Source organism: Vanacampus margaritifer, chromosome 2 (genome assembly GCF_051991255.1).
Source record: "Vanacampus margaritifer isolate UIUO_Vmar chromosome 2, RoL_Vmar_1.0, whole genome shotgun sequence".
Classification (NCBI taxonomy): Eukaryota; Metazoa; Chordata; class Actinopteri; order Syngnathiformes; family Syngnathidae; genus Vanacampus; species Vanacampus margaritifer.
The window spans coordinates 41,132,991-41,158,603 of NC_135433.1; the positions used below are offsets into that span (position 1 = coordinate 41,132,991).

Here is a 25,613-nt window from a genome sequence, read left to right on the forward strand (position 1 = left end):
AGTGGGAAAACGTCAATTATGAGCCTGTGATGACCCATCGTTTATTTTTAAGTTTCTTCGACATGACCTGGTTCTAGTTGTTTTTCTGCTTTTGTCATGACAGAGCTAAGCATTCAAATGATGATCCTTGCAGTGAAAACCGTGTGGTGAAAATAGTGTCAGTAATGTGCCATGCAGTGGAATATCATCAACTGAGCAACAAAAGGCTTCAATAGCGAGCTGTGCAGTGGGAAAATGTGTCTGTCGTGCAGTGTAAAAGTGCCAATAGCCAAGCATGCAGTGAAAAATGGGTCAGTAGCGATCCATGCAGTAGAATGGCAATACACGCAGTGGAAAAGTGATCGTTGTGCAGTGCAAAAGTGTCAATAACAAACAGTTCAATTGAATATTGAGCTGTGTATTGGAAAATCATCAATTACAAGTGTGACGTGGAAACGGATCAATTGTGATCCATTCAGTGGAAACATTTAAAGGTGCTGTAAAGCAACCAAAAAATGTCTTTGAATTTTTAACCAGCCTGTCTTGAATGCATACCAAAAAAAATCACCAAGTAAATAAATAAGGCCTCAAAGTCATGAAAAATAGAGCCCGCCATCCAACTTGAGGACTGAAGCCGACCTTTACCTGTCAATCAAACATGTTCCTTCATATAGTACATTCTAAAGTGTTTTTAGTCAGATACAAGTTAAAAAAACATATGCTCTAGAATTTTAATAAACAGTTAACATTAAGTGTCTTTTATGTGGGGACCCACACACAAAACCAAATAAGGTGCTAAGTTGCTGCTAACATATTGGATAACCCAGATGCGGTGGACCATGCTCGTTAGCTGGCTAGCTCATTAGCGCTTTCGTTAGCTTGCTAGCTAGCGAATGTTTTGTCGATCTATGCAACGAGCGAGGTTGTAGAGTTTTGGACAGACCCAACATCGGCACGTGAGCCCACTAGCGGCTAATAAGCTACTAGCCGCTAGTAGCACGACAATTAACAGTGCGCCACGTGTGGCAAAACACCTCAGGGAAGATGAATCTTTGGGGGTTGTAGATGGCTACTGTAGTGATAGACGTGGGCCATGGTCTTATAAACACGCAATTGCGAAGGATAGCCACAGATTAAATGACGGTGCTTGGTACATATAGGCTACAGTGGGGGAGGTCTGACTCATGTCGTGAGCCCAAATGCGTACCATTGCCCTATTTTAGCCACACCCACAAATCTGGACAAAAAGAGCTCAAAGATGTATCTCAAAAACAATAAAGAAAGTTTGGCCGAGTGATTTCAAAGTGTTAACAGCCAAAGACTACGTTTACACTGCAGGGCTGACGCCTAATACAGATTGTTTTTCTTAACGCCAATCTTTTTATGTACAGTAGTTCACATCACAAAAACAAATGCAACTTCCATTGAAAGGAATGTGTTCAGGAAATGACACATTTGTGGCAATTTCAAAGATTTTGTGCTCTTAGTTGTAAAGCATCTTCTTTTCGCCACTTTCTTCTGCTCCTTCTTCCTCCATTAATTTTTCACGCTGTCTGTTTTAACAAACAATTGGGACATTTGTTGCCTTTTGATGACGTAGAGGTCGGATGAGAGTGACCTGAGCGACTGCAGACTCATCGGATGCATATATTCAATTTATATCCACATTCCAAAAAGGCCTAGGTTGGTCTTGGAAAAAAATCTGAATTATACTGTTGACATTGCATGGGGGGGAATGGTACATGCCACACCTGGGCAAAAAAATAATAATAAATCGGAAATGACCTGCAGTGTGAACATAGCCAAAGGCTAAACAGCAGGAAAAGCCTCCAGGCTACTTCCTGGTATGCTGCTAAGCAACCGCTTCCAAATATCCAAGCTTGCGCCTGAGCATTGTCGTCCCTACGCCCTGGCCCGTGGTGAACACCAAGAAAACCAAGTACCGTGTAAAAAGGCCTTGGAGGCATCAGCGGAGTGAGGCTCACTAACGCACAGTGCTAAGTCATCCGATGCACAGTTGCAAATAACAAACAGTGGGAAAACATCAATAGTGAGCACTGCCTTGGACTAGCAAGTCCTGATGCTTAAAAATTGTCCATCCATCTTCTACATTGCTTGTCATTAGGATTGTGGGTGAGCTGGAGCCTAGACCAGCTAACTTTAGGAGGCAGGCGGGGCGCACCCTGGACTGGTCGCTAGCCAATCGCAGAGAAAAGTGCAGTGCTAAAATGTTTATCGAGCAATGGAAGAAAAAAACATCAATTGCGAAGCACGCGAAAACGCATCAACTTGGTAGAGGAAATGGCTTTACCCAGCAATGTCAAAAGCATCAATGACTATAGTCATATGCAGTGTAGTAAGCAAGCAAGTCGTGCGGCGTAAAAGGGGGCATCTTAGTTTACAAGCAGGGTGAAGTGAAGCTGGATAACTCTGCTTTTAATGAGAATTAACAAAGCAGCGCTCAGGTGCACCTGTCTCTCTCTCTCACACACACACACACACACACGCACACGCATAATATCACGCTGTACACGCGCACGTCTGAAAATAGCCGCGCGCGCGCGCGCACGCTCATTGTCACCGAGCGTCGCCTGCGGGACGGGCGGACGGTTAGGGCGGGGAAAGGGAGGAGGAGGGGGGTGTGGATAGAGGGAGGGGGTTTGATTATCGCAACACACTTTATCACGTCATAACAATAATGGCCGACCATAACAACGCATGAAGATGATGGTGATGATGATGGCACTTTTTTTTTTAAACTATATAGTCAGTGAGAGCCTTTTCCAAACTAAAAAAAACAACACACGAAACAAAACAAAGGGATTATGCTGATGATGATCTCGCATGACAGATTAGCGCGCGTGCGCCAATGTAAAGCGCGTGCTCACTCTGCGCGCACGCACGCACGCACATTCCCGCAGACGCGTGACAGGTGTCTCGACTCACGCTCCCACAAATAAGAAAACAGTAGCGAATGCTTCCAAGTGTGTACACGCACCGTTACGTTCCGCCTCCCGGTGTCTCCACTTAGGTCCGCTGTTCGCTTTTCCCTCCCGCGTGATGCGCTCTCCTTTTTTTGCGTCTTCTTCTACTCCACTATTCTTTTTCCTGCTCACTTCTTCTTTACCTCCTTCTTCTTGTTGTGTGTTGTTTTTTAATGCACCCTCCTTTTCAGGCGCTTCTCTGCACACGGCTGCCGCTCACTGCAGCAAAACACAGTCTGGGCTGGATGGAGAGAGAGGGAGGGAGGGACGAGCGAGAGGGAGAGAGATAGAGAAAGAGAGAAAGAGAGAGCGAGCGAGGAGTGAGGGAGGGGATTTTAATAGCATTTGGCCCACAACGACAGAACAGAGCAGGCAGGGGCCGGAGCCAAGGGAAGAAAAGGAAGGAGGGTTGTGTGTCCGAGCGTGTGTGTGAACAAAACGTCATCATCACTTTTGTAGATTGGAATAGCGTAGTGGACAAAAAAACAAAACAAACAAAAAAGCAGCAACAATAGTCAGCGTTGGATGTAGCAGAAAATACTATGCCAATAAAAGTAGTTATAGATGAATGAATTATATACAAACAGAGGACAACGCTATAGTGCATCTTTATGCAGAAATGTGAACAAAAGCAACAAGAATAGTTAGTAGTAGTGTATGAATATAAAAAAACAACACGTATCAATAGCGTAGCTATAATTAAATACATTAAATTACAATTAATACATCCAGATGGTATTATGCATGCTACATATGCATATGTGAATGCGAACGAGAGCAGAAACAATAGTCAGGAGAGCTGTATGACGTAAAACGTTTACAATTTAACATGTTTATTAATTTAAAGTTACTACTATTGCCGTTGTTTGAAGTGGCATGCAACAACTTGAGAGTGTCATCATTTTGGTATCACAATATACTTTAAAAAAAAAACATACAAAAGTCATACAAAATATCACTTTTCTCTGTTGGTGTAATTATGACGTCACGTATAAATACATATATTATTTAGAGGTAGTAATCAGAGAAAAAACACAAATTTATGAGAAAAAAAAATCAGATTTGTGATATTAAGTGGAAAATTTGCGAGAAAAAAGACTCACAAATGTACAAGAAATAAACAAATTTGCAAGAGAAAAAACACAAGTTTACGAGAAAAAAAACGTGCAGATTTGTGAGAAAAAAAAATCCGAAACTTGTGAGAAATGCATGTAGCATACTTGGATGTTTGTGACAATACTTTTCGGTCGGGTTTTCAAATAAGGAGATAGTAATTACTTTAGCAGAGAATAGCATATCATGTTAAGCATTCGCTGTTTGAAGCATTGGGTACTGCCAGCGACAAAGATGCCTCGCTTTGCGAAGATCCACACCCTATATATATATACAGTATATATATATATATATATATATATATATATATATATATATATATATATATATATATAAATAATTTGTACATTTATGTTTCCAGAATTATTATTTACACATTTATACATTTTTATATTTTTATGTACAAGTAGCTAAGTTGATGTGTTGAATCTGCTGTTCTCAGTCATTCAATTGCATTTACCTAAAATATGCTAGCTTCTGATTGGTTAGTGTTAGTCAGCTGGTAGGGAACCAGGAAGTGTTGTAGCTCTAACTGCCGTGTATGACGAGTAAAGTTTAAGAAGAAATCAGTTTTCATCCTGCCTTTTCATTTTATAAAGAGTGTTCCATTAACCACCAACGAATCCTCACATTAGCACCTGTTGGACAAAATTCAGCACCTCGTCCAGGTAGCTACGCTACGTGTGTTTCTGAGTTTTTTTTCTCGCATATCGACAAGTTTATTTTTCATAATTTATAATGTCACAAATTTGCATTTTTTTCTTTGTTTTTTTTTTTTAGGCCGATGACAATTTTGATATTTGGCAGAATGAAATTCAGATAACTGATTAACAGAAACTTTGAAGAATTAATATAAAATGTCACTTTTTTGAGACCAGCATACATTTTTATATTATATTTTAACAATATATCTATACTGTTATTGTGCATGTCCTTTCCAGTGCCATATAAATTATAATATTGTCTTTAAAATAAACTTTTTACTATTGAAAATCACAAAAAACATAATTGGGATAATGACCATACTGTGTCCTGAATATGTAAAATATACACACACACACACAAATCAATATTCTTCCCTGAGGAATTTATGTGACACTCCCAAAGCATTTGCATGCACTTAATGCTGTATTTGCATGTTGCCCGTCCCATTTGGGAATGAGGATGGAGGGTGGGCGGGCATAGTGGTGGGTTGTTCAACCAGAGAGGATTAAGGATTAGTTTTAGCGGCGGATTAAGTGTGTGCATGCGTGCGCATGTGTGCGTGTATGTGTGTGACATGATGGGGTTAAACATGGATGACGACAGCCTCAAGTACTAAACAAAAAAATAATGGGGGGGGGGGGGCATGGGGGGTTGTTTGGGGGTCTTTTTGAGAGATCTTTGAACTTGCAGCTAAATGGGATTTGAGACCATTTTTACGATGTTTCGAGGATTCACAATTGGGAGCCCTATAGCAAAACTAAGAATTTAACACATTCGACTTAAAACCCACTGGGGAAAAAAATATGAATGAAAATATGTTCACCACAAAAAAACATGATGTAATCAAAAATAAAATTAAAAAAATGACATTTTTTTAAAAAAAATATTATATAAGTAAAATTACAAATATTTACAAATGTATATATTTTACATATTCATGTCCCATTAAAAAAATACAATTTAGAGGAAAGATTTAATCTTAAATTGAAAAGATTTTGAAAAAATGCTTTAAAAGTTTTTTTTTTTAAATCACATTAAATTAAAATAAATACAAAAGTAGAAGACAAGGTTGAAAAAAATGTGTATAGGCCTATAGCTGAAAATAAAAGTAAAAATGTTAATATAATAAAGAAATAAAAATAAAACTATATTAAAATGATATTTAAAATTCTATAACATGAAATAAAATAAAATGAAAAGTAAATCACAAACAAATATGGGGGAAGAAATAAACAAAATAATCATTTAAAATGGTGGTGGGATTGGTCTGTTTTGGGCACTAAAAATCATGTTTAAAAAACAAAAACAAAACACAGGTTCACACAAACAAAAATAATCCTATGAAATAAAATATAGAAATTAATTACAGGATACAATCAAATGACATGTGAAAATAAAACACACTAAGCCACCAATGCTCACTGCTGAGACAGCCTTTATGTTTAAATGGGGGTTGGGAAGACGAGATGTGCCATTTGTGTGCACTCACGATGGTGAACACACACGCACACGCACACACAAATACTGCACTGGGAACACCACATCGGGGTCGCTTTTTATAAAATATAGATTAGCATATTAAAGCGAGTGTAACCTTTGCTTGGAGAAATTATTATTCATCGCAAATCTTGAAAAGAAACGCGCCCGTGTCTCAAACAAACTCTCCTCACTCATTGATAGATCCTATCCCCTAAAGCTATAAATAGAGTTCCAGAGACAGCCTTTTTTTCCTGTCACATTTCCAAAAATGCCACAATGACGATCATCTCTGCCGGGACTCGAACCCGGAGCCTCTGGATTAGAAGTCCAGCGCGCTATTCCATTGCGCCACAGAGACTCAGGCACCGCAAGCAGTGTATACGGGGGCTTTATACTCCACCCACTCCATCCCCCCTCTGCATTGCTCAGCATCAGGACCGCAACCTGGAGTCAGGGCATTGCCACCGCCAGCCAACAGGGGTTGCTGAAGAGGCGCATTAAAAGAGTGCAAGTGATTAAGGGAAAGGAAAGAAAACACTGTATATAAAATTAAAGTAGGCCTACTGTTTAAAATAGAATAAATAAAAAATGCAAAATATTAAAATAGATAATTTCTTCAATGGGAAGTTGCTCAATAAGCGAGTCAGGGCATAAAATATCGGAAAAAAATGAATGAAAAAGAAGCACATGCAATACATTTAAAATTAAAAATAAAACAATTACAATTTAAAGTATCAAATGAAAAGTCTTTTAAAAAATCCAATAAAATTTAAAATAATGCACATAATATATTTTAGAAAGACTATAAACTAACAATATACAGGCGGCCATTTTGCCACTCACTGTCAACTACAAACGACATCACAGTGCCTAAAGCTAAAGGCTCAGGTAACTTCAATCACAGTTACCCTGTTTTTTGTCTTTAGCCAAGTGACGTTCACAAGCTGTAATGTCATTTTCAGTCATTGTCAAAATGGAAACGATTATTTTATTTCATGTTTTTGGTGGCCTGACCTGCTACGTTAAATGGACGACTCAAAATTGACCACAATAAAAAAGTAGCACTGCTGTACAGTTATTTTAAGCATATCACCAAAAAAAAAACACAATTCCACATTATTGTGACAAACATGAGTTTATGAGTATTGTGTTGCAGTGGAGTACATTGAATCCACGGGGGGAGGGGGGAATCCATTTGAAATCTTGTTTGTCTTGTGTTTCATGTGCCTGGAAGGCAAGATTAAACACAAGCAAGCACCAAAACACCACCAAGCCAAAACTCAACATTGCACCTTCATTACGTTCACTTGGCAACAATAAACCTTAAGTAGGCGGAATGCTTGCTGCGGGCTTAAGTAACACAATCAAACAACACTGAGGACAACACACCTCTGCCAGTAATTGTGCAGTCACTGTGTAATCATTGTGTATTAATTGTGTATTCTACGTGCATTTTTTTTGTCAACCTCGCAGGTCCAAAATGCGAGCTGACAGGCGAGCCGCTAACGCACAGATAAAGCAATTTGGTAGAAGCTAACGGGCTGCGCAGCTGCCTGCACGCGTGCGTGCGTGTTTCTTGGCAAACAACACATCTAAACTGACACAAGATAGCCAGTGCAAAACAAATAACACTCTCGAGATAACTACCTCCTCCTACCTCATCTACTGTTGAAACCTGAAGATTACATATAAAAAGACACTTTTCCTTTTCTCACAATCTGCCATGAAATCCTGTTTCAGATCAATTGGGATTACTGAAATTACCTATATTTGGAGCAGACAACCCCCCCCCACCCCCCATTATTCTATTCAAAGTCAGCAGTTTAGATACAATAACATATACAATGCCTTTAAACAATTGGGGATGCTGATGATATCTTTGGAAGATTGCGACAGGTTTATTGACAACATCGGAGTTAGTTTGAGATGTACCTGTGGTTGTATTAGAAGACACACCTGAAACACGCTGCTTCTTTGTGTAACATCATGGGAAAGTCAAATGAAATGAGCCAAGATATCAGGACTTGTTCATCTGTTCAAACAATAATACACAAATATAGTGCTGGTCAGAATGTTTAAATGTGGAGAAAAGGTTCAATATTTTCTTTCAAAAAGTGAAACTTTCATGTTAAATTAGTTCAGCACACACACGTAGTGAAATATTTCAAGCCTTTATTTGTTTCAATGTTGATGATTATGGCAGAAAGACAAAACAATCCAGTGTTTCACAAAATATCAATTTAAAAAAGGATGTCCAAGACAGAAATGTTGGCCTTCAATACTTCATTGGGCGTTCTTTTACATTAATGACATACTCAAGGTGGCGTGACGGAGAGCATCAGCCTTTGGCACAGTTCAGGTGTTCTTGCAGCCAAAGATGCGTTGTTATCGGCCTTTAGATCGTCTGCATGTCAGGATTTGTCTTCCTCTTGACAATGCAACAGCAATTTTCTATGGGGTTCGAGTCAGGCGAGTTTGCTGGCCAATCAAATACTATTATTCCATATTGAAGCAGGTAGTTTTGGCTTTGTGGGCAGGTGCAAACAAAATCCTGCTAGAAAATAAAATCATTGTCTCCAAAAAGCACATTGGAAGCGGGAAGCTTTCCTGGTGGTCGGCTGTGTTGACTGTGGACTTGATCAAAGACAATGGAGCGAGACCAGCAAAGGACATGGCTCCACAAACCATTACGGACGGTGGAAATTTGAAGCACCTTGATTTGCAAATGAAATGCAAAATGGACTTTCATCTGAAAAGAGGACTTGGGACCTACTGGGCAGCAGACCAGCATTTTTTCTCCTTTGCCCGGCGCACAGGCGCTTCTGATGTTGTTTTGGGTTCAAGAGCGTCTTGAGTATTGGAAATCTACAGCTGTGGCACTTTTCATGCATACGTTTGTATGTGGTGGTTGTTGGCACTGACATCAAATGAAATCCTGAGGGAAGCTCCCCCACATTTTAGAATCGACGTTGTTCCTTCTCTCACGACTTTGAGGCAATGGTACCAAATACTGATGACATTTATGCAAACTTTTGACCCGTAAGTAATGAAAATGTGTCTTTAAAAAGTCATTCTCTCTTTATTTTGGCATTTAGCAAATATAGATATTCTTGGTAATCTGAACATAGAACAGGAAAAGTTTAGTCTGCTCTTGCTTAGAGCATCTGGGCCATTTCAGAATGTAATAAGTCAAATCACATAAACAAAATATTTCATTCAGCTGAAAAATCAACCTTTACATTTTACGTAATAAATAAACACAATTTAGGCTCTAAAGTAAATAAACTCTTGTTGCCTTCAGGAACTGTCTGAAACCACAGATCTAGGCTACTCTGACAACTGCACCAAGTCCTTAAAGTAGCACTAAGGAACTTTTCAACCTTAATAAAATAGTTTCATAACTCTTCTGATGAAACATTGATTTAAAACGAGTTGAATGGAACCTTTGTCAAGGCTTGACGGGGTCTGTATCATTTTTCCTGACACTAAACAACTTTGAGGAGGATGGTAGGAACACTGCCACACAAAAAAACTACAAATGTGCTGACTGCTTTATGGCTTACGTCACTTCCCCTTTTCCCCATTCATTACAAAGACGGAAGCCAATTTGAATGCCGACGCACGATTGCTGCATTCCTGGCAGAAGCTGCAAAACAATTGAAAAGTTTTGTCTGAGGAGACAATAAAGAAATGTTTAAGGTCGACTTCCCCTTTAAATGTTTAGTTAAATCGTCTGTCTCTCTACCAAGCCATCAATCACTAATCAATCCATCTACATCAAGTTTAGTTTGCCTTCAGTGGCGGCCTGAAATCAGTTTTCCTCACACAACTGAGTGATTGTTCTGTCTATCAGGTGTTGCCTTCAATGACAGTCTGAACATCTAATTAGTAAGTACAGTATCCATCCCAATTCTGTCTGGTGCTGCCTTTAGGGACGGTTTCAGATCACGGTTTTCTTCATGTAATTGAGCGAGTAGTTCAAAAGTTATGACATTTTCAGTTCAACTGTCTGTCTATCCAGGAGGTGCGGCAAAAAAGTTCCGGCACTGATGTCATAAAATATATATTCCAAACAAAAACTGAATTTACTCAAAACAAATTGTTTGGGACAATGTGTCCCAAAATAAACAAACTACAGAGTCTGTTTTCAAAGCGGTTAAGTGGTGTTTGTGCAACCCTGCAAACCAACACGTAAACATCACCTCCCTGGTGGAAGTAACCGCTGCATGTGTGTGTTTTTCAAATCCCCGACGGTACCCGTGTTAGAACGAGAGCAGCCATTACACCTGCGCTTGCTTTTCAGTCACACCAGCGCAGCAAAGCAAAGCAAAGAGCAGGAGCAGTTCTTATGAGAGCTGCCCGATGGGAGGTCCGACCCCGCCCGGAGGCACACACGGGCGGCAAAGCAGGCAGCCAGCCAGGCAGGCAGCCTGCTCACACGCACCACTTCACTTACACTTACATCCTAAAAAGAAAAAAAAACTCTCATCCTCACATTCTACATCAAACACTGCATCCTGCACAAGCTAAAATATGAATAGCTGTCTGGCTTACACACACACAAGTACTGAGCATTTAGGTAAAATAATTAAAGGAGCTAACGTCAAGAGAGCAAAAAAAGGACACCTTACGTAAGAGAAGACATTTAAAATGTTATGTCAGGCTATCTGCAGCTTTTAGAATGGCACATTTGGCACACCTCAACTTCAATAAATGGGATCACGAGCCTCAATATTGCAAATAGTTAAGAAATGTGGCAGTTTCAATGGTGCATATTCTTTGTATTTGGTTTGGAAATTCACAGATAACTGGTATAACAATAATGTATTCAAGAATTTGTAATGTAATTATTTATACATAAAATATTTATATTAATATAAATAAAGTTTTTCTTCCAAACTCTTGAAATTAGAAAAAGAAAGTGAGTGAAATTTCACAAATTCATAAAATTTAAATTTGTAATGAAATAAAACTCGTTTGTGAACACTTTATAGAAAATGTGGAGAATTTTAACATTTGTAAACATATGCTCAGTTCATAAATTGAAAGCAAAACTATAAAAAGAATTCAAAATGTGCATTTTAATCAAAAATTGCAAACATACTTAAACGGCAGAAATAAGTACTCAGCATTTGTAAACATTACAGCATTCTTCATTTATATATTGATTTTCTAGTAGTCCCAGCAGAAACATTTTAAGCAGAAGCTTTTTTTTTTTTTTTTAATGATCGGAAATGTACCCCTTTTGAAAGCCTGAATGTTTTGGGAGAAAGTATAACAGGCAGAAGATGATGTAAAAAGCGCATCAATTTCCATCTGGTTCTTCAGATTGAGATCACACTGAAAAATCTCAGTTATTTTCTGAATCTGAACTGAATTCAGACCCAAGTGTTAAAATTGTCCTAAATCTGAGGCAGGCTGAAAAACCAATTTCTGAAATTCACACAGACAAGAAAAATGTCCCAATGTTCTATTTTGTGGTGTAAAAAACGTGATACTTTTTTTTTTTTTTTTTTTTACACACACAACGTAAATATATATAGAATTCTTTATTTTTCTCAAGTCATCAGAACATATACACAAAAGCAAAACTCCCACAATGCATTTGGCCTGGGCGGAGTGAGCTCAGAGGAGAGTGGCAGTGGCGATGGCGGTGATGATGGACAGGCCAATCACAGTGTAGCCGCTGCGGTACACCTCGGGAATTTTGAAGCCTTTGCCGAGGTCCCACCACTTCAATTTTTTTAGGACGAGGCGTGAGAGTGAAAGAAAGAGGTAACAGGGGGGGTAAAGGAAGAGAGCTGAGCATGGAAATTACGTTTTCTTCAAAGACAACAGAATAGAACCTCCAAAGTTCAACAAAAATTTTCGGGGAAAATAAAATATGCAATTGTATCACATCGAGTCTTTGTTGTTTTTGTCTCAATACCACCACATGTGCATGTAACGAGAAGAAGAAGGTAAAAAGTGAAGAAAGGTAGGACGCGACATTGACGGTTTTATTGTTCTTCCAACTAATGGTGGACTCATTTGCCCACTTTGTAAAGAGGTCTCTTCCATTATTGGATTTTTATCCACGGTGGAAACATTTGACCCGAGGTCATCAGCTCATCTTATGACATTAAATTGCTGACTACTAAAAAGATAATATATTAAGCAGAGGTGGGATTGTCAATAAATTCTGAGCGTCCGTCATCGTCAATCCGTCAATAGTACAAGCCAAACCGTCAATCTGTCATTCATTGATTGCGCATCAAAATGAGCGTCCGTCAATGTTTCCATCACTCGAGGTGTGCATCCAAAATGGGACGTCCGTCAATGACAGATTGCCGGATTTCTTGACGGATTGACAATTACATTGACGGACAAAAACCCACATCCGTAAATGATAAATTTGTCATTTTTTAGAAGTTTCCCATCAATAGTCAACTAAATGGCCATCCCTCATTGACGGACAGACCTTCCGTCAATATTGACAAAATGCCCACCACCTATGATAATAAGGATTGTGTTTACATGCATGTTATGACAAAAGGGACATTTTTTCCCCCAAAGAGCACGTCTTTTCGCATTAGCTGAGAAGAAATAACAATTTTACTTCTAGTGTTTCTGTGGAAGGAGATATAAATTCATGCTGGACAAAATGAGAAGTCAAGAAAATACCATAAGGGGATTTTTTTTTTTTTATGTAATTATGGAGACTTTGAGAAAATTTCTAAGATTTTATTTTAAAACCATATTGTCTAGTCCTACTAAAAAAAATATATATATTTTTTTAAACAAACATTCATGTCATGAGGCATTTTTACATGCAGCGGTTAATGTGAGAAGTGTCGCCTTCAATTTACACCTTTGTCGCAAGGTGTTTCTTTTTGTTAATACAGTTAACGGTTTTCTTGGCAGGTATTTGTATTTTTCAATGTTTCAAAAATGCAAACAAATCATCCAGATTTTGTTTGAACTTTCCACTGGAGATTTGATGAAAATGTGAACTATGCTACATATAGGATATGATTACAAGTGAAAATATGAGAGACGAGTGTAAAGACAGTCGTTCAGTAAGCAGTAGGTGGGCTGTTCGATCCCTGCTCTCCCCAAGTCATGTGTCGTTGTGTCCTTGGGCAAGGCACTTCACACACATTGTCTCCAGTGCTACTCACACTGGTGTATGGAAGGTGCGAACATTTGGTGGTGGTCGGAGGGGCCGTAGGCGCACACTGGCAGCCATGCTTCCGTCAGCCTGCCCCAGGGCAGCTGTGGCTACTTAAGTAGCTTACCGCCACCTCAGTGGGAATGTTTGAGTTCATGAATAACGTTATATGGATCTGACGCATGATTATTATTATTATTATTATTATTATTATTATGAAAACTACCAAACTGGCTAGCAGATATTGAAGTATTCACAGCAAAGAGTCCAACACACACACACACACAAAAGATAATAGAAATATCTGGTAAAAATAGTGTGTGAATTTGGAATATCCCCATTTTGCTCCAATGTGTGATGTTTTTATTGAAATGCGGCTTTATCCGCCTTGTACGAGCACTCTGCTACGCTGGAAGATAGCGGGCCATTTTTGCAGTAATTTAACAGAAACACTTGGAGCCCCATTCAAGCTTTGGGTGCGTCAGTAGAGGCCTAGTGCAATTTATCAAAGTGTCTGCCTTTTTTTCTCTGTAAGAGATTTACAAGTGTATGGAGAGATATACGAGTGTATGGGAAATGCCACAGCTCCTCAATGTATTAAATTGAAATTCAAGAAAGTGCTTATACAAACCAGGAGCATGTTGCCATATAATATAAGCCTATTTAGCTACAGTAACAATCAAAATAGAGATTTTTTTCTGTATCTCATGTAATGAAGTAAACTCTATTGCAGAGGTCACTGAACACTGACCATTTGGTACGGGTAGCATATCATTTATGTATTTATTTATTGATGGAGGAGCAAGTACGGCCCGATTGCAATTAGTTTCTGACCAGAAATATATGTCAGCAAAAGAGAATAGAAAAATTTAATACAGTTTGGATCTTAACGTAACAAAATGTTGGGGGAATAAGCAATGGTTGTCAGAATCCCGATATTGAGATGTATTTTATTTTTCAATAAATACCCGACAATTGCAAAAAATATTTAGTCATTTCGTCAGGATGGAGCAATATGTGTAAAATATTCTAGGGAATAAATTTATGTAATTCATTTTGAAATGTGGCTTTACCGTAAAAAAAATTCCCTTGTAAACACACCCCACGTATTGGCTGTGTTTCTTACCAAATGTCGGATTCCGTTGAAGGTGTGGAAGGACACGGGGAAGGCGATGCCCACCTTGGCCAGGCCGATGAGGAAGGGGCCGACAGAGAGCGAGTGGATGAGATCCAGGTAGTGCGTGTAACTACCGGGCAGAAGCAAAGCGGCCACGGCCAATGCGGAAATCGCTGTGAAGAGGAATTAGACAGACGCTTTATTGACCCCAATACAATCAAGTGCTGTATAAACAAGTCATTGAGGAGGAAAATGAGCCACAAATCAATACATGTCACACTATGACATTCTTCTTGGCAAGAAGATCTATGCAGAAAAAATAGTGCTTATGTCAATATCTCAGATGTTGATTTTTTCCCCCTTTTTCTTTTGTGTGAAAGCATGTTGGGGACGCACTGCAACAAAGACTAAAGGGTATCACATGAAAAGGGGTAATATTACAAGATTTAAGTCGTATGTATTGAAGGAAAAAAGGACAGACTATTAGTAGATTAGTTGTATTATTTCAAGACAAATGTATGATTTTCAAGTAAAAATTATTTTGAGGAAAACAGAGGCGTAGGATAAAAGCCTTATTTTTGAGAGGTAAAAAAAGGATATTCAGAAAAGCAATTTCGGGGTTTTTTTTGTTTTTTGTTTCACAAACTACAAATTTGAGCATTGATTTACAAGAAAAAAGAAGTCTTCTACTGGAATTTTAGCAAAATGATTTGGATTTAAAACATAATTATTGTGCATAAATAAGTGAAAACTACATTGGCCATTAGTGTATAAGGAATTGTATGGGGCCCTAGTAACGAGAGGCCCTAGGCAACTGCCTAGGTTTGCCTAATGGTAAGTCTGTCTCTGCCCCCACCCAAAGCGGTGGAAAGAAACACTTTATTTAGATTAGTCTCTATTAAAAAAAAAATAATAATAAGATTACAGCTGTATTTTTAAGAGGAGAGATGTGAGACTAAAGTCATTTTTGTGGATTTTTTTTTTTTTTTTTTTTTTTTACAGAATAACATTTTTTGCTTTGGGGAAAATACGTTTTTTTTCCATTGATTGACCAATATTATAGTTGGATCTTTTTCAAGAAAAACGTTTTTCTGAAAAAGTTGTTTTTTAACAGTATATTTTAAATAGTAATTTTATCGGGTGAGGTGTAAGGGTACCATATACAGTATGTATGATAATAAAGTCAAATTTTTATGAGAAAAGAAACATATCACATTAGGGTTTTTCCTTTACAAAAAAAAGAAAAGGAAAAAAATGAATAATTATGGCATTATTACCAACTTGCTGCTAAAATTCAGACTTTTCTTGGGGTTTGGAAGGAAAGGGAAAATGCGTCACTAAATCAATAGATGCGATGCTTTGACGCCGTCGTCATTGAAGAAGCAAATCTCTTCAGATGCTTTGATCAAAGAGTGTTTTGTGCGTGTTTGTGCTTTGATGCCAGACAAGCGCTCGCCGGATGAATTTGTCTCTCCGATTGGCAGATGAGCTCGGTGACCTTTTCGAGAATCCAGCAGCATGCAAATCAAAAGGGATCCATCTTGGGCAGAGACCAGCGCCGATGCTGCTTCTGCCGCTGCCATTGACGTACGACTACGCGCTGTTTTACCAAATGACTTGGTTTCGCATGCCAACAAATCCAAGAGATTTTATTTTGACCACACTCGCTGCGGCGATAAACAGCAGAGACAGCTGCGAGACACTACAAGGTTTCCTTCTGGGTCAATTCAGGAGTAGTTTTGTTGTCAATTCAACAAGGAAGTGCGAACAGAACGAAACAAATATGTTGTATTACCTCCACTGAGGCCCACTCCGGTTCCTCTGTGTGTGATGGACATCATCATGGGGACGGACCATCTGGAACAAAACCACAAAACCTTAATAACACTTACCGCAATGGTAATCTATCAGTCGGATAGTAGCAGTTTTAAAAGCACTGCATCTACCACCCAAAAATATCTTGAAAAGAGTATTAGGGCTATGCACAAATTGGTGGTGATTTAAATGAGGAGAAAAAAAGTAATATTTTCAGTGAATAAAGTTTTTTTTTTAAGTAGAATTTTTATCCCATCTCAAGTCCCAATTTTTTCAGAACAAAAGCACATAATTTACAAAATTAAGGTCTCATTCTTTACTACAGTCATTAAATGAAAAAGTCATTAAATAGATCATTCTAACATAATACTGCTACATAATTACAAATTCCATTAAATATACACATCGGTCATGAAATAATTATTACATACATTCAATATGTAATCTCATTATGTTTGACAATTTCATAAATTATGTCACATGTTCAATAAATAATGCACACTCATTGTTTATTGAATTAAATCTTGAACCTGCGTATTGCATACTACATACTTGTAAATGGTGATGTGAGGCGACATGGGTCGGTTCAATCTGGTGTTTTTGGCCCAAAATTTGTTCATCTCCTGGTTAGCAGTGGTTCCCATTGGAGCAGCACTGAAAGCAGAATAGATATTTAAGACATTCACTCAATTTATTGAATATTACACTTGATTTGAATGTGCTCATTAGCGTACGTACTGCCTGACGTAGAGGACGCTGCACTGCGGTCTGGAGACACACAACCCCTGACGGGCCAAGGTCCTGCAGACAAGAAACAAATGTTACAACACTTTAAATAGCGGCTTGGAACAAAAATGGCAAATGTTCTCTGTCTTTTGGGGTATGGCTTCTTGAGACTTTTATTTGTCAGTGGACTAATGATTGCTATTCAATTTCGTGTCGAATGTGAAACTGGTTTTGAGTAACCAAAATGGAGGACTTCCTGTGTCTTTTTTGGGCATGGCTTCTTGAGACTTTTTTGTTGATCTACTCATAATTTCTATAAGATTTCATGTTGTGAAGCTAAACAACATAGTGGCATCTAAACATATCAATTACCTGTGTGCAAGTATTCAAATCATCGTAGTTAGATATAAGCAAGAAGTAAGGGAGTAAGTAATTAACAGGTTAAAGTTCGGCATCTAGAGAGCGGCGTCCAAAGTACAGCTGTCTTTTTTTAGTGGCCTGCGGCATATGCTAAGATTAGCATGATTTGACACAGGATTATAGTTTTAAAGTAGGGTTTCAAGGGTTAGGGTTTGTAAGTGGGGTTTGAAATTGTGGTTTAAAGCCAGGGTTAGAGTTTTAAAAGGAACCTCGACTGTAATGACAAGTTTGCTCTAATCGCTATGAAGACTTACCTTGCTTTCTTTATAGGTGTTTCACATTGATCGGCAGAGAGCCCTCCACCATTCTAAATAACAATAGCGGCGTACGTCCAAATAAAGTTTCTACAAAATGTATTAAACTGGAAATGATTCTTGAAAAATTAATCTCATAGTTGTTAGTAACAACCAAATAATATAGAGCAAACGTGTCATTACAATTGGGGTTCGTTTTAAACAAGGGTTACAGTTTCAAGGGTTTGGGAGGGGGCTTGTGTGTGCGCTGACTTGGTGGAGACCCTAAAAGTGGACGACAGCCCCTTCCTTTGAACCTTCATACCATCCTCGTGTCCTTCCGTCCTTTCTCATACATCCTTTCATACCAACATTGTTTCCTTCCTTCCTCAAGTATTCCTACCATTCTTAATTCATTTTCTTTCATTTCATACACCCTTGCTTTTGAACAGACCCTCCCTTTTTTCATAATCCTATACTTTACATCCATCCATACTTCTTTTTCATACAATCCTTTATATCCTTTTATTTCATCTAAGATTCCTTTATACATTTCACATTTCTACATTCCACCCACCAATATTTATTTCTTCCTTGCATCTTTGTCTAACCTCACAAACCAGATTGATAATTGTGATTCACTCAAGGGAGTTCTTCACATTATCAATCTGGAACTTCACTCGGCAGATCCGTTCGGGAAAGGAGGGACTTACTGTACAATATTTTAAGCTGATTGGACGATACAGCATCTTTGCACATTTGTTTTGACCAATGATGGCAATGGATGAAAACGTTGTTTTCAGTCTTGTCTTTGGGGGGGGAGGGGAAACCACGAACATCTTTACCCCCCAAAAAATGCACAAAGCGCCTCTTGCTGTTCAAAATTCAACAAGGAAACACAGAACGGTGAGAACAGAATTAATTGCAACGTCCATTCATCTGTTAGGTTTGTTTGTTTCTCCCCCGCCATCGGCGCTTCTTGGTTTCGTCCACCCTAAACAATGCCTGATTGGTCCGACCGAAAAAAGGTCGATTGTAAATGTATCAGAGGGAGCGGCACAAAATGTATTCTCCAGTTTGTGAATACTGGAAGAATTCAGCTTGCTGGAAACTTTGCATCTTTGTCTCCTTCCATCCACCATCCCTGCCTTCCAACCATTTCATACATCCTATTAATTCATGCTTCCTCTGTCCATCCTTACCACATGTGTATAATTCCATCCACCAATCCCCTTCCTACTTTCATCATTATTTCCTTCCGTTTTACATGCTTCTTCTCTTCTTTCCATACCACTCTGGTTTCCTTCCTTCCATAATTTCTGCCTCCCTTCCTTCATCCTTGGTTGCAAACAGCAATTCACGCGCTGCGAGAATATAATCATTTGAAAGGTGCATGCCTACTTTTGATCCACCCTGGGTAATTCATATATAAAAGAGTATGTATATTATTGTAATTTGCATATCGTTACCTACACCCGTGCGTCAGTTCAGACGTGTTTATGTCAAAGTAGCCGTCTTGGCAAATGAGGCTAGCTCGGTGCAGGTTCACTCAAGGACGAACCACTCCGCAATAAAAATGTGACGGAACACCCCTCGCAGATACTCACATAAGGCAGCATAAACAACAAACATAGTCAAAGAAAACCCCTTGTTTGTACTGTACTTCTACAATCTGCAATGAGCACTTTGGTAAAATGCTAACGTCGTTAGCGTTAGCCAGGCTAGAAGTCGCGCTAAATTGTCCCATTTATAAATACGCCGAACACGCTAGAACATTTCTACTAAATCAACTAAACCGTGCTGCTAATATGCCTATAGGTCATTTTAATACTGACATAAAACTACAATTAATCTCCACCTGGCCACATATTGTATCTTGCAAACATACTGACCTTAGTAGCAGCGCCATGTTTGACGTACACTGAGCGGAAGTTACGTCTTATTACGGAAGTGATGTGTTTTGTTGCGATCATCGTTGAGTGTTTGTATATATTTTCGTTGTTGGTTCTCATTTGTTGTTACATCGACGGAGGGTTTTTCCTGAATTGCACAATTATATTTTGTCAATAATAATAATAATAATAATTGTGCTTGTCGTTGTGATTCCGTGAGAATGGTCAAAAAAATTCGAGCCTCTTCATTTATTACTGTACAAAACAAAAACAACAATAAAAACGACAACTTAATAATAGTAATAATGATGATAATAATAATAATAATATTTGTTCTCCTTTGTTCTTGTTTTTCGCACAGTGTAATAAAACACGAAAATAATAATTACTATATTATATAGTATTTTCTACAGTACAAAAAAAGCTATAATGATGGTTTTAATGTTAAATTACAAGATGTATGCTTTTAGTTTTCAAGAAGTTGGCTTGTCAAAATCATTTAAAAAAATAAAAACGCAGTATGACTATATAAGAATGCCTCATAAAATTATACTATTATTATTATTATCAATTATCCCTTAATTTTTTTTATAAAAAAGTGCAACTTCATTCATTCTCTGTTAAGGTGTCCCTCTCTCACTTCAACAGAAAGCTGAAAGGAAAGAAAGAAGGAAACAAGGATGTTGGAATGGAAGGAAATATGTCGGAAGGTAAGATAACAGCAGTAAGGAAGAATTTAAAGAAACAAGGGAGGGAAGGATGGATATGCAAGGGAGGAAAGGAGTTAGGAAGGCAGCATGGAGGAGAGCAGAAATAGTACTGTGCTTCAGTAGCTTTTTTTGTAGTTATTTTTTTAGCACTTTGTACTTTCCTGAGTATTTATTTTTTTAGACTATACTCTTTACTTTTATCTGTTACATTTTAACATGAGTATCTTTAGTACATTTTACTCTATGCATTTTCAAAATACTTGACTTGGAAGGAAAAGCAGCCGTCAATGTCTCCTGGCTCCGCCAATCATATGAAGAGTGACACACTGACCCCGACATCCCAGCTTGTGATTAGCTCTATGACTTGCTATCACATTACATTCAATTGGCTAAATTAGAACAACCCGTAATTATGAGGGCAATGCGCGCCGCCACTACAGAAAGATAATTTAAACTTGATAAGAACACTACAGACTGCCAGTCAACAATATGAAAGAAGGTTCAATCATGTCAGTGAGGAGTGGACCAGCAACAAGCGAGTGTTACTCAGTCAACACTGTCAACTCGACGCATAGGAAACATCTGATAAAAAAAAATACTTTTTATTTCTGCTCGTCAAGTACATTTCAGAGCCTGTACTTTTTTACTTTTACGTGAGTAATTATTTGAGTGAGTACTTTTACTTTGACCAAAGTTGTTTTTTTTTTGCACAAGTAATTGTACTTTTACTCAAGTAGAGAATGTCAGTACTTTTTCAATTTATGGAGGAGAGAAGGATGGATGAAAAGAAGGGAGAAAAGAAGGAAAAAAGGGAGGTATGAAGTCATTAAAGGAGAAAAAGGAGGATGGAATGGTGGAGGGAAGGAAAGAAAAATGATGTATTAAAGGAAGGAAGGAAGGAAGGTTGGTTAATGAGGCAACGACCCATTTCTCAAGTATTAATTTCTCCATTTCATAAATCCCACTAAATGCAAGAATGAGCCAGGTTATGTGTAATTTGCTTTATTTGGCAACCGGTCGCCAGCCAAACAGAGCGTGATACATTGATGCATTCCAGTGCAGCCAAGCCATTGTGAATTCCCATTTTTTTGTACAAACATATTCAAAAGCCTAAATCAGCGGCAATTATTAGCATCTGATCATTTCAGGCTAATCATATTTGTCATCTGATCCATGCAAATATTGCTACAGACAGACAAACACGCGCACACGCACAAACACACACACACACACACACACACACACACACACACACACACACACACACACACACACAATCGTTCTCTCTCTTTGGCTTTGACGCTGACGTCTTGTGAATGCTAATAGTACGTCTCCTGCTCCACCCAGCCTGCAAGACAAAAAACACAGAGGCGCTTGCAGTGGCGTCAAAACAAAAGCAACAAAAAAAAAAAAAAAAGCCTTCATATCCTCTTTGGTATTCACTGGCGGCGCTTTTTGTTTCTGCAAATGAATCGGCTCGTAACTCTCCAGACACGCCGATCAGCCGACCGTGTCACGCGCATTAACAGAGAAGATTAACTGTCAGCATCAATTGTTATTGTGACCCGTGCCGTCATCGGCCTCGCAAATTTTGATCCATTGTCGACCGTCTTCGTAACTCTTCATCGGGCGCCGCGTAATTTCCTCTCTCGTTATTTTGCTCTTCGCGCTGTTGACAAGCGTAATCTGTTTCCTGCGGTGGGGCCGGATTAGTACGTAAACACCACCGGCAGGCAAGCGTCGGTCAAGTCATTGCAGGATTTTTTTTTCTACCGCAATAACAATCAGATCGCATCAAAGCCGCCAGCGGAGATCAGCGCTTGGTTTGGTTCGCCTCGTGGAACTGAGATAACCACAGTTTTATGCCTTATGCCAAGTCATCTAACTAAAAAGCCCCAAATGAGCCTAAAATGGCCACTTTGGACCAACATGGCAGACTTCCTGTGTCTTTTCATTTCAGGCATGGCATCTTGAGACTTTTTTTGTGGGTACTACTCATGATAGACTTATCTAGGACCAAATTTCATGTTCCGAAGGGAAATGGGCTTCTGGAAACTTAATTTTCAAAACATTCAGGGGTTGCTTAGATGCAGTTTATGGTAATTGCCATAATGCACTGCACACACAATTTAGTGACAGCATAATAGCATTCAGACAAACTTTCTATAGTTCGTATTGGAAGGACCACTGGAAATGTCCAAAATCCCCTGAAAGTGACTTCTTCAAATCAAAATAACACACACCAGTGTCTTTAGCTTTAGCATAGCTTCTTGAGACATTTGTGTCTACCAAATCTCAGGCTGCAAAATGCCACAAAAAGCATCACCCATCTCTTTTGCATGCATAGTTCAAAATCCTCGATCGAACCTTGGAAAATGACACTAAAGGTCCACTTTAAACCAAAATGTCAGAAGTCTTTTTAAGCATAACTTTTTTAAACTTTTTGGGGGGCTCTACTCATGATTTTTAAACTTTTTGGGGGGCTCTACTCATGATATGCAATGTATGCTTACATAATTCATTTAGCTCAAGTGAACTGGCTTCAGGGGCTGAATAAAAATAAATAAATTTAACTCGCTGGCAAAGTTTCCTGAGCGTCGATGGAGCTCGCTAACTCCAAGAGCCCCTCAGGGTTGAAATTGTAATTTTACAACTCTGGGAAAAAATATGAGTGTAAAGTTGTAACATTGTGATAAAAACAGTCGGAATTTTACATCATAAAGTGTCCTTCAAAGACGGATAAAACAGCTTAGATCTATTTTGAATTGAGTGCAGTTAACTATGACTCATAAAGGCCTTGATGATTATTAGTGACACGGGACATAAGCTATTTTGTATTTACGGTCTGAAAAGTACAGTACTTGTCGGCAACGGCATCAGCTGGCTTGCCCTTCCAGTCTTTTTATGTTTATAGAGATGCAAATTGTGTCATTTCCATTTTTTTTCTCTTCATGGCAACTTGGATCGCCAGCATTTTCACTTTGTATTGATATTGCCTCGAATATTGTCACTCGAGAGTTATTATGAAGCCCATATTTTATTCATGAGGAGACCCTCAGCCGTCCCTGCGCCAGGAACGAACGTGTCTAAGTGCGGAATAATCCTACCAGCATGCAACGCTGCGGCTGCCGCAGCATTAGGCCTCATTACTGTTTGTGTGTCACGCTTTTGATTCTAGACAAAACGGCGCTCGACACGTTGGCTTGGGAATTTCAACTTGATAAACAAACACAAACTAAGTCCATATTGGAGCCCTGTGGAGTTGGAGTTGTCGTATTCTGTGCCGACTGTCGAGTCATCAAACTTTGCCACCATCTTCGCCACCACGCAATGAGGCAAACTCAAGGTGTTCACAATTTAGCATTACACATCTTTCTGGTGTGAATAACACTAATGAGGTTGCACTAAGGTCAAATAAATCAAGGAGTGTGTAAAGAACACCTGCAAATGATCAAAACTGACTCTGAAATAAGCACTTCCAACCAAAATGGCAGACTTGTGGGTTTCTTTTTGGCGAGTCATCAAATTTCGCTGTCATACTTCGCCCACATGTAATGATGAAAACAAATGCTGCATTTGAAGGAGGTTGGGAATCGGATTCACCCACTCCGATTGTCCCATTTCCGACCACAAAGTGTTTGTGGTGAATGTGAACAACAAAGGTGGCTGATCCCGATAAATCCGATAAATGAAGTCGGGGTTGTTTTTTTTCAAACTTCGCAACTCTGATCGCCGAGTTCAAAGGGGCACACTTCCATGTATGAGGTCGGAAAAGTCCGACTTCCCTTCTCACTCGAATGCAGCATAACATTTTTCACAATTTAGCGCCACTCCATGTCTAGTATAAAAAGTTCAAATTCAGTGGCAATTAGACAAAATCAAAAGAAGGAGTTTATCTATGAATGTTCCCTGGAAATGGCCACGTCAAACCAAAATGACAGACTTCCTGTGTTATTTGGGTTATGGTTTCTTGAGATGACTTGGTGATTGACATCACTATGAACTTTTGCATTCTGCAATTATTTATTTATTTTTTCTATCATAGTAGCAATTGGACAAAAATCTCTAGGAAAACTTGGGTTTTGAACCCCTGAAAAAGGGTGCCCTAAAAAAAAGTTTTTTTTGTAGGTCTACTCATGCTGTCCTCTAAGACAAGTTCATCTTTGAAGGACCCCTAGAAATGGCCAAAATGACAGAATTTACTGCTTCAAACCAAAATGGAAAACTTCCTGTGGCTTTTCAGGCATGCCTTCTTGAGATTTTTTTGTGGGTCTACTCATGATACACATTGCTAAAAAAAAAAAAAAAAACACTTGAAATTAAATGTCAGACTTTGTGTGAGTTTTCAGGCTTTGATTCCTGAGCCTGTGTGTCTACTCCGGATAGACATGCCGGCTAAATTTCATGGCGTTATGAGAATCTGACTCGGGGGCTGAATAAAAAAAAAAAGAAGAAAAAAAGATCAACAAAAACCAAGCAATTTCAAGGGGGCTTCTGATTGCTTGCTAATATCTCTTGATACGCCAGTATGTTTACTTTCCGAGATGATTCTGATCAAAATCACAAGGGTGACCCAGGACAAGAGACGTTGTGAAGTCGCTCTCGCAGGAAAATTGCCACTCGCGGCTCTCGACACGCGAGTCCAAAGCAATTTACTCTTCCGCTGGTTTATGAACAAGACAAAGAGGTCGGGAAAGCGTTTAATCTCGCTCGCGCTCGCTAATAACCACACTTACCTCCGGGGTTCCTCTGCAGAATTAATTTACGAACTTCGTCGTAGACGAAGATCAGAAGACTGTACGGGAAGGCGCAGAACCACCAGCCGATCCTGGGGAAGAGGATAACGAGGAAGACGGCTTCATTTAAAGTCAACTATGATGGGATAAAGTAGGTTAAAGGAAAAATCCTAGTTGGATGGACGTATATTCAAACGGGTAGCCTACCTAAGCGGGTACATGCGTAGGGCCACATCCATTCCGGGACAGTAAGAAAGAAACGCGGCCAGGGCCGTCTCAATGAACAGGCCAAAGATCAAGATCCTGTTCCTGTGGATGGGAAAATCACAACACACCAATAAATCCATTGGAATTCAACAAGAGGGCAGCATATGTTCTATGTAGCCTCACTAATCTAAATATGATATTCTGGTTAGTATCGCGTTAGTGAAAAATTAGATAAGCAGCAAAATCCAGTCGTTTTTATCCATCTCACAGGCCGGCCATTTTGCCACTTGCTGCCGACTGAAGATGACCTCAATGTTGCCCAGATCTCAGGTAACAACCAATCACAG

At 38.9% G+C, this 25,613-nt stretch overlaps 3 protein-coding genes and 1 non-coding gene across 7 annotated transcripts in view; all 4 read right to left on the bottom strand.

Annotated features, from left to right (window-relative positions):
- Positions 1–3,229, bottom strand: part of cadm3 (cell adhesion molecule 3) — a 120,783-nt gene extending 117,554 nt beyond the window's left edge. Inside the window, exon 1 of one of the 3 annotated variants that reach the window (XM_077555607.1) lies at positions 2,978–3,229. The gene's annotated coding sequence lies outside the window, so the exon portion shown is untranslated. The remainder of the gene's footprint in view (positions 1–2,977) is intronic. The other 2 variants (XM_077555606.1, XM_077555608.1) reach the window with 2 other exon arrangements.
- A 3,315-nt stretch (positions 3,230–6,544) lies between these two features.
- trnar-ucu (transfer RNA arginine (anticodon UCU)) lies at positions 6,545–6,618 on the bottom strand. The gene has a single exon. It is a non-coding gene; the product is annotated as a tRNA-Arg (tRNA).
- A 5,176-nt stretch (positions 6,619–11,794) lies between these two features.
- sdhc (succinate dehydrogenase complex, subunit C, integral membrane protein) lies at positions 11,795–19,659 on the bottom strand. The gene is made up of 6 exons (XM_077555609.1): positions 19,614–19,659; positions 17,081–17,143; positions 16,895–16,996; positions 16,323–16,384; positions 14,537–14,700; positions 11,795–11,993 (listed from the first exon to the last, which is right to left on the bottom strand). The coding sequence occupies exons 1-6, from the start codon at positions 19,628–19,630 to the stop codon at positions 11,886–11,888; spliced, it is 516 nt and encodes a 171-aa protein (XP_077411735.1). The 5' UTR covers positions 19,631–19,659; the 3' UTR covers positions 11,795–11,885.
- A 1,660-nt stretch (positions 19,660–21,319) lies between these two features.
- The window catches only part of atp1a2a (ATPase Na+/K+ transporting subunit alpha 2a), a 66,558-nt gene continuing 62,264 nt past the window's right edge, over positions 21,320–25,613 (bottom strand). For both annotated transcript variants that reach the window (XM_077556086.1, XM_077556087.1), the window contains 3 exons: positions 25,267–25,368; positions 25,060–25,151; positions 21,320–21,671 (listed from right to left, as the gene is read on the bottom strand). In XM_077556086.1, the coding sequence (XP_077412212.1) occupies positions 21,643–21,671; positions 25,060–25,151; positions 25,267–25,368 (223 nt within the window). In that variant the 3' untranslated portion in view covers positions 21,320–21,642. The remainder of the gene's footprint in view (positions 21,672–25,059; positions 25,152–25,266; positions 25,369–25,613) is intronic.

What these genes read in the sequence shown, in the direction of transcription:
- sdhc (XM_077555609.1), bottom strand. An exon ending in CCTCACATCACCATTTACAA is followed by an intron (nt 16,385 to 16,894) that starts GTATGTAGTATG and finishes GTTTTGTTCCAG; the next exon opens with ATGGTCCGTCCCCATGATGA. An exon ending in CGGAGTGGGCCTCAGTGGAG is followed by an intron (nt 14,701 to 16,322) that starts GTAATACAACAT and finishes TCCTCTTCACAG; the next exon opens with CGATTTCCGCATTGGCCGTG.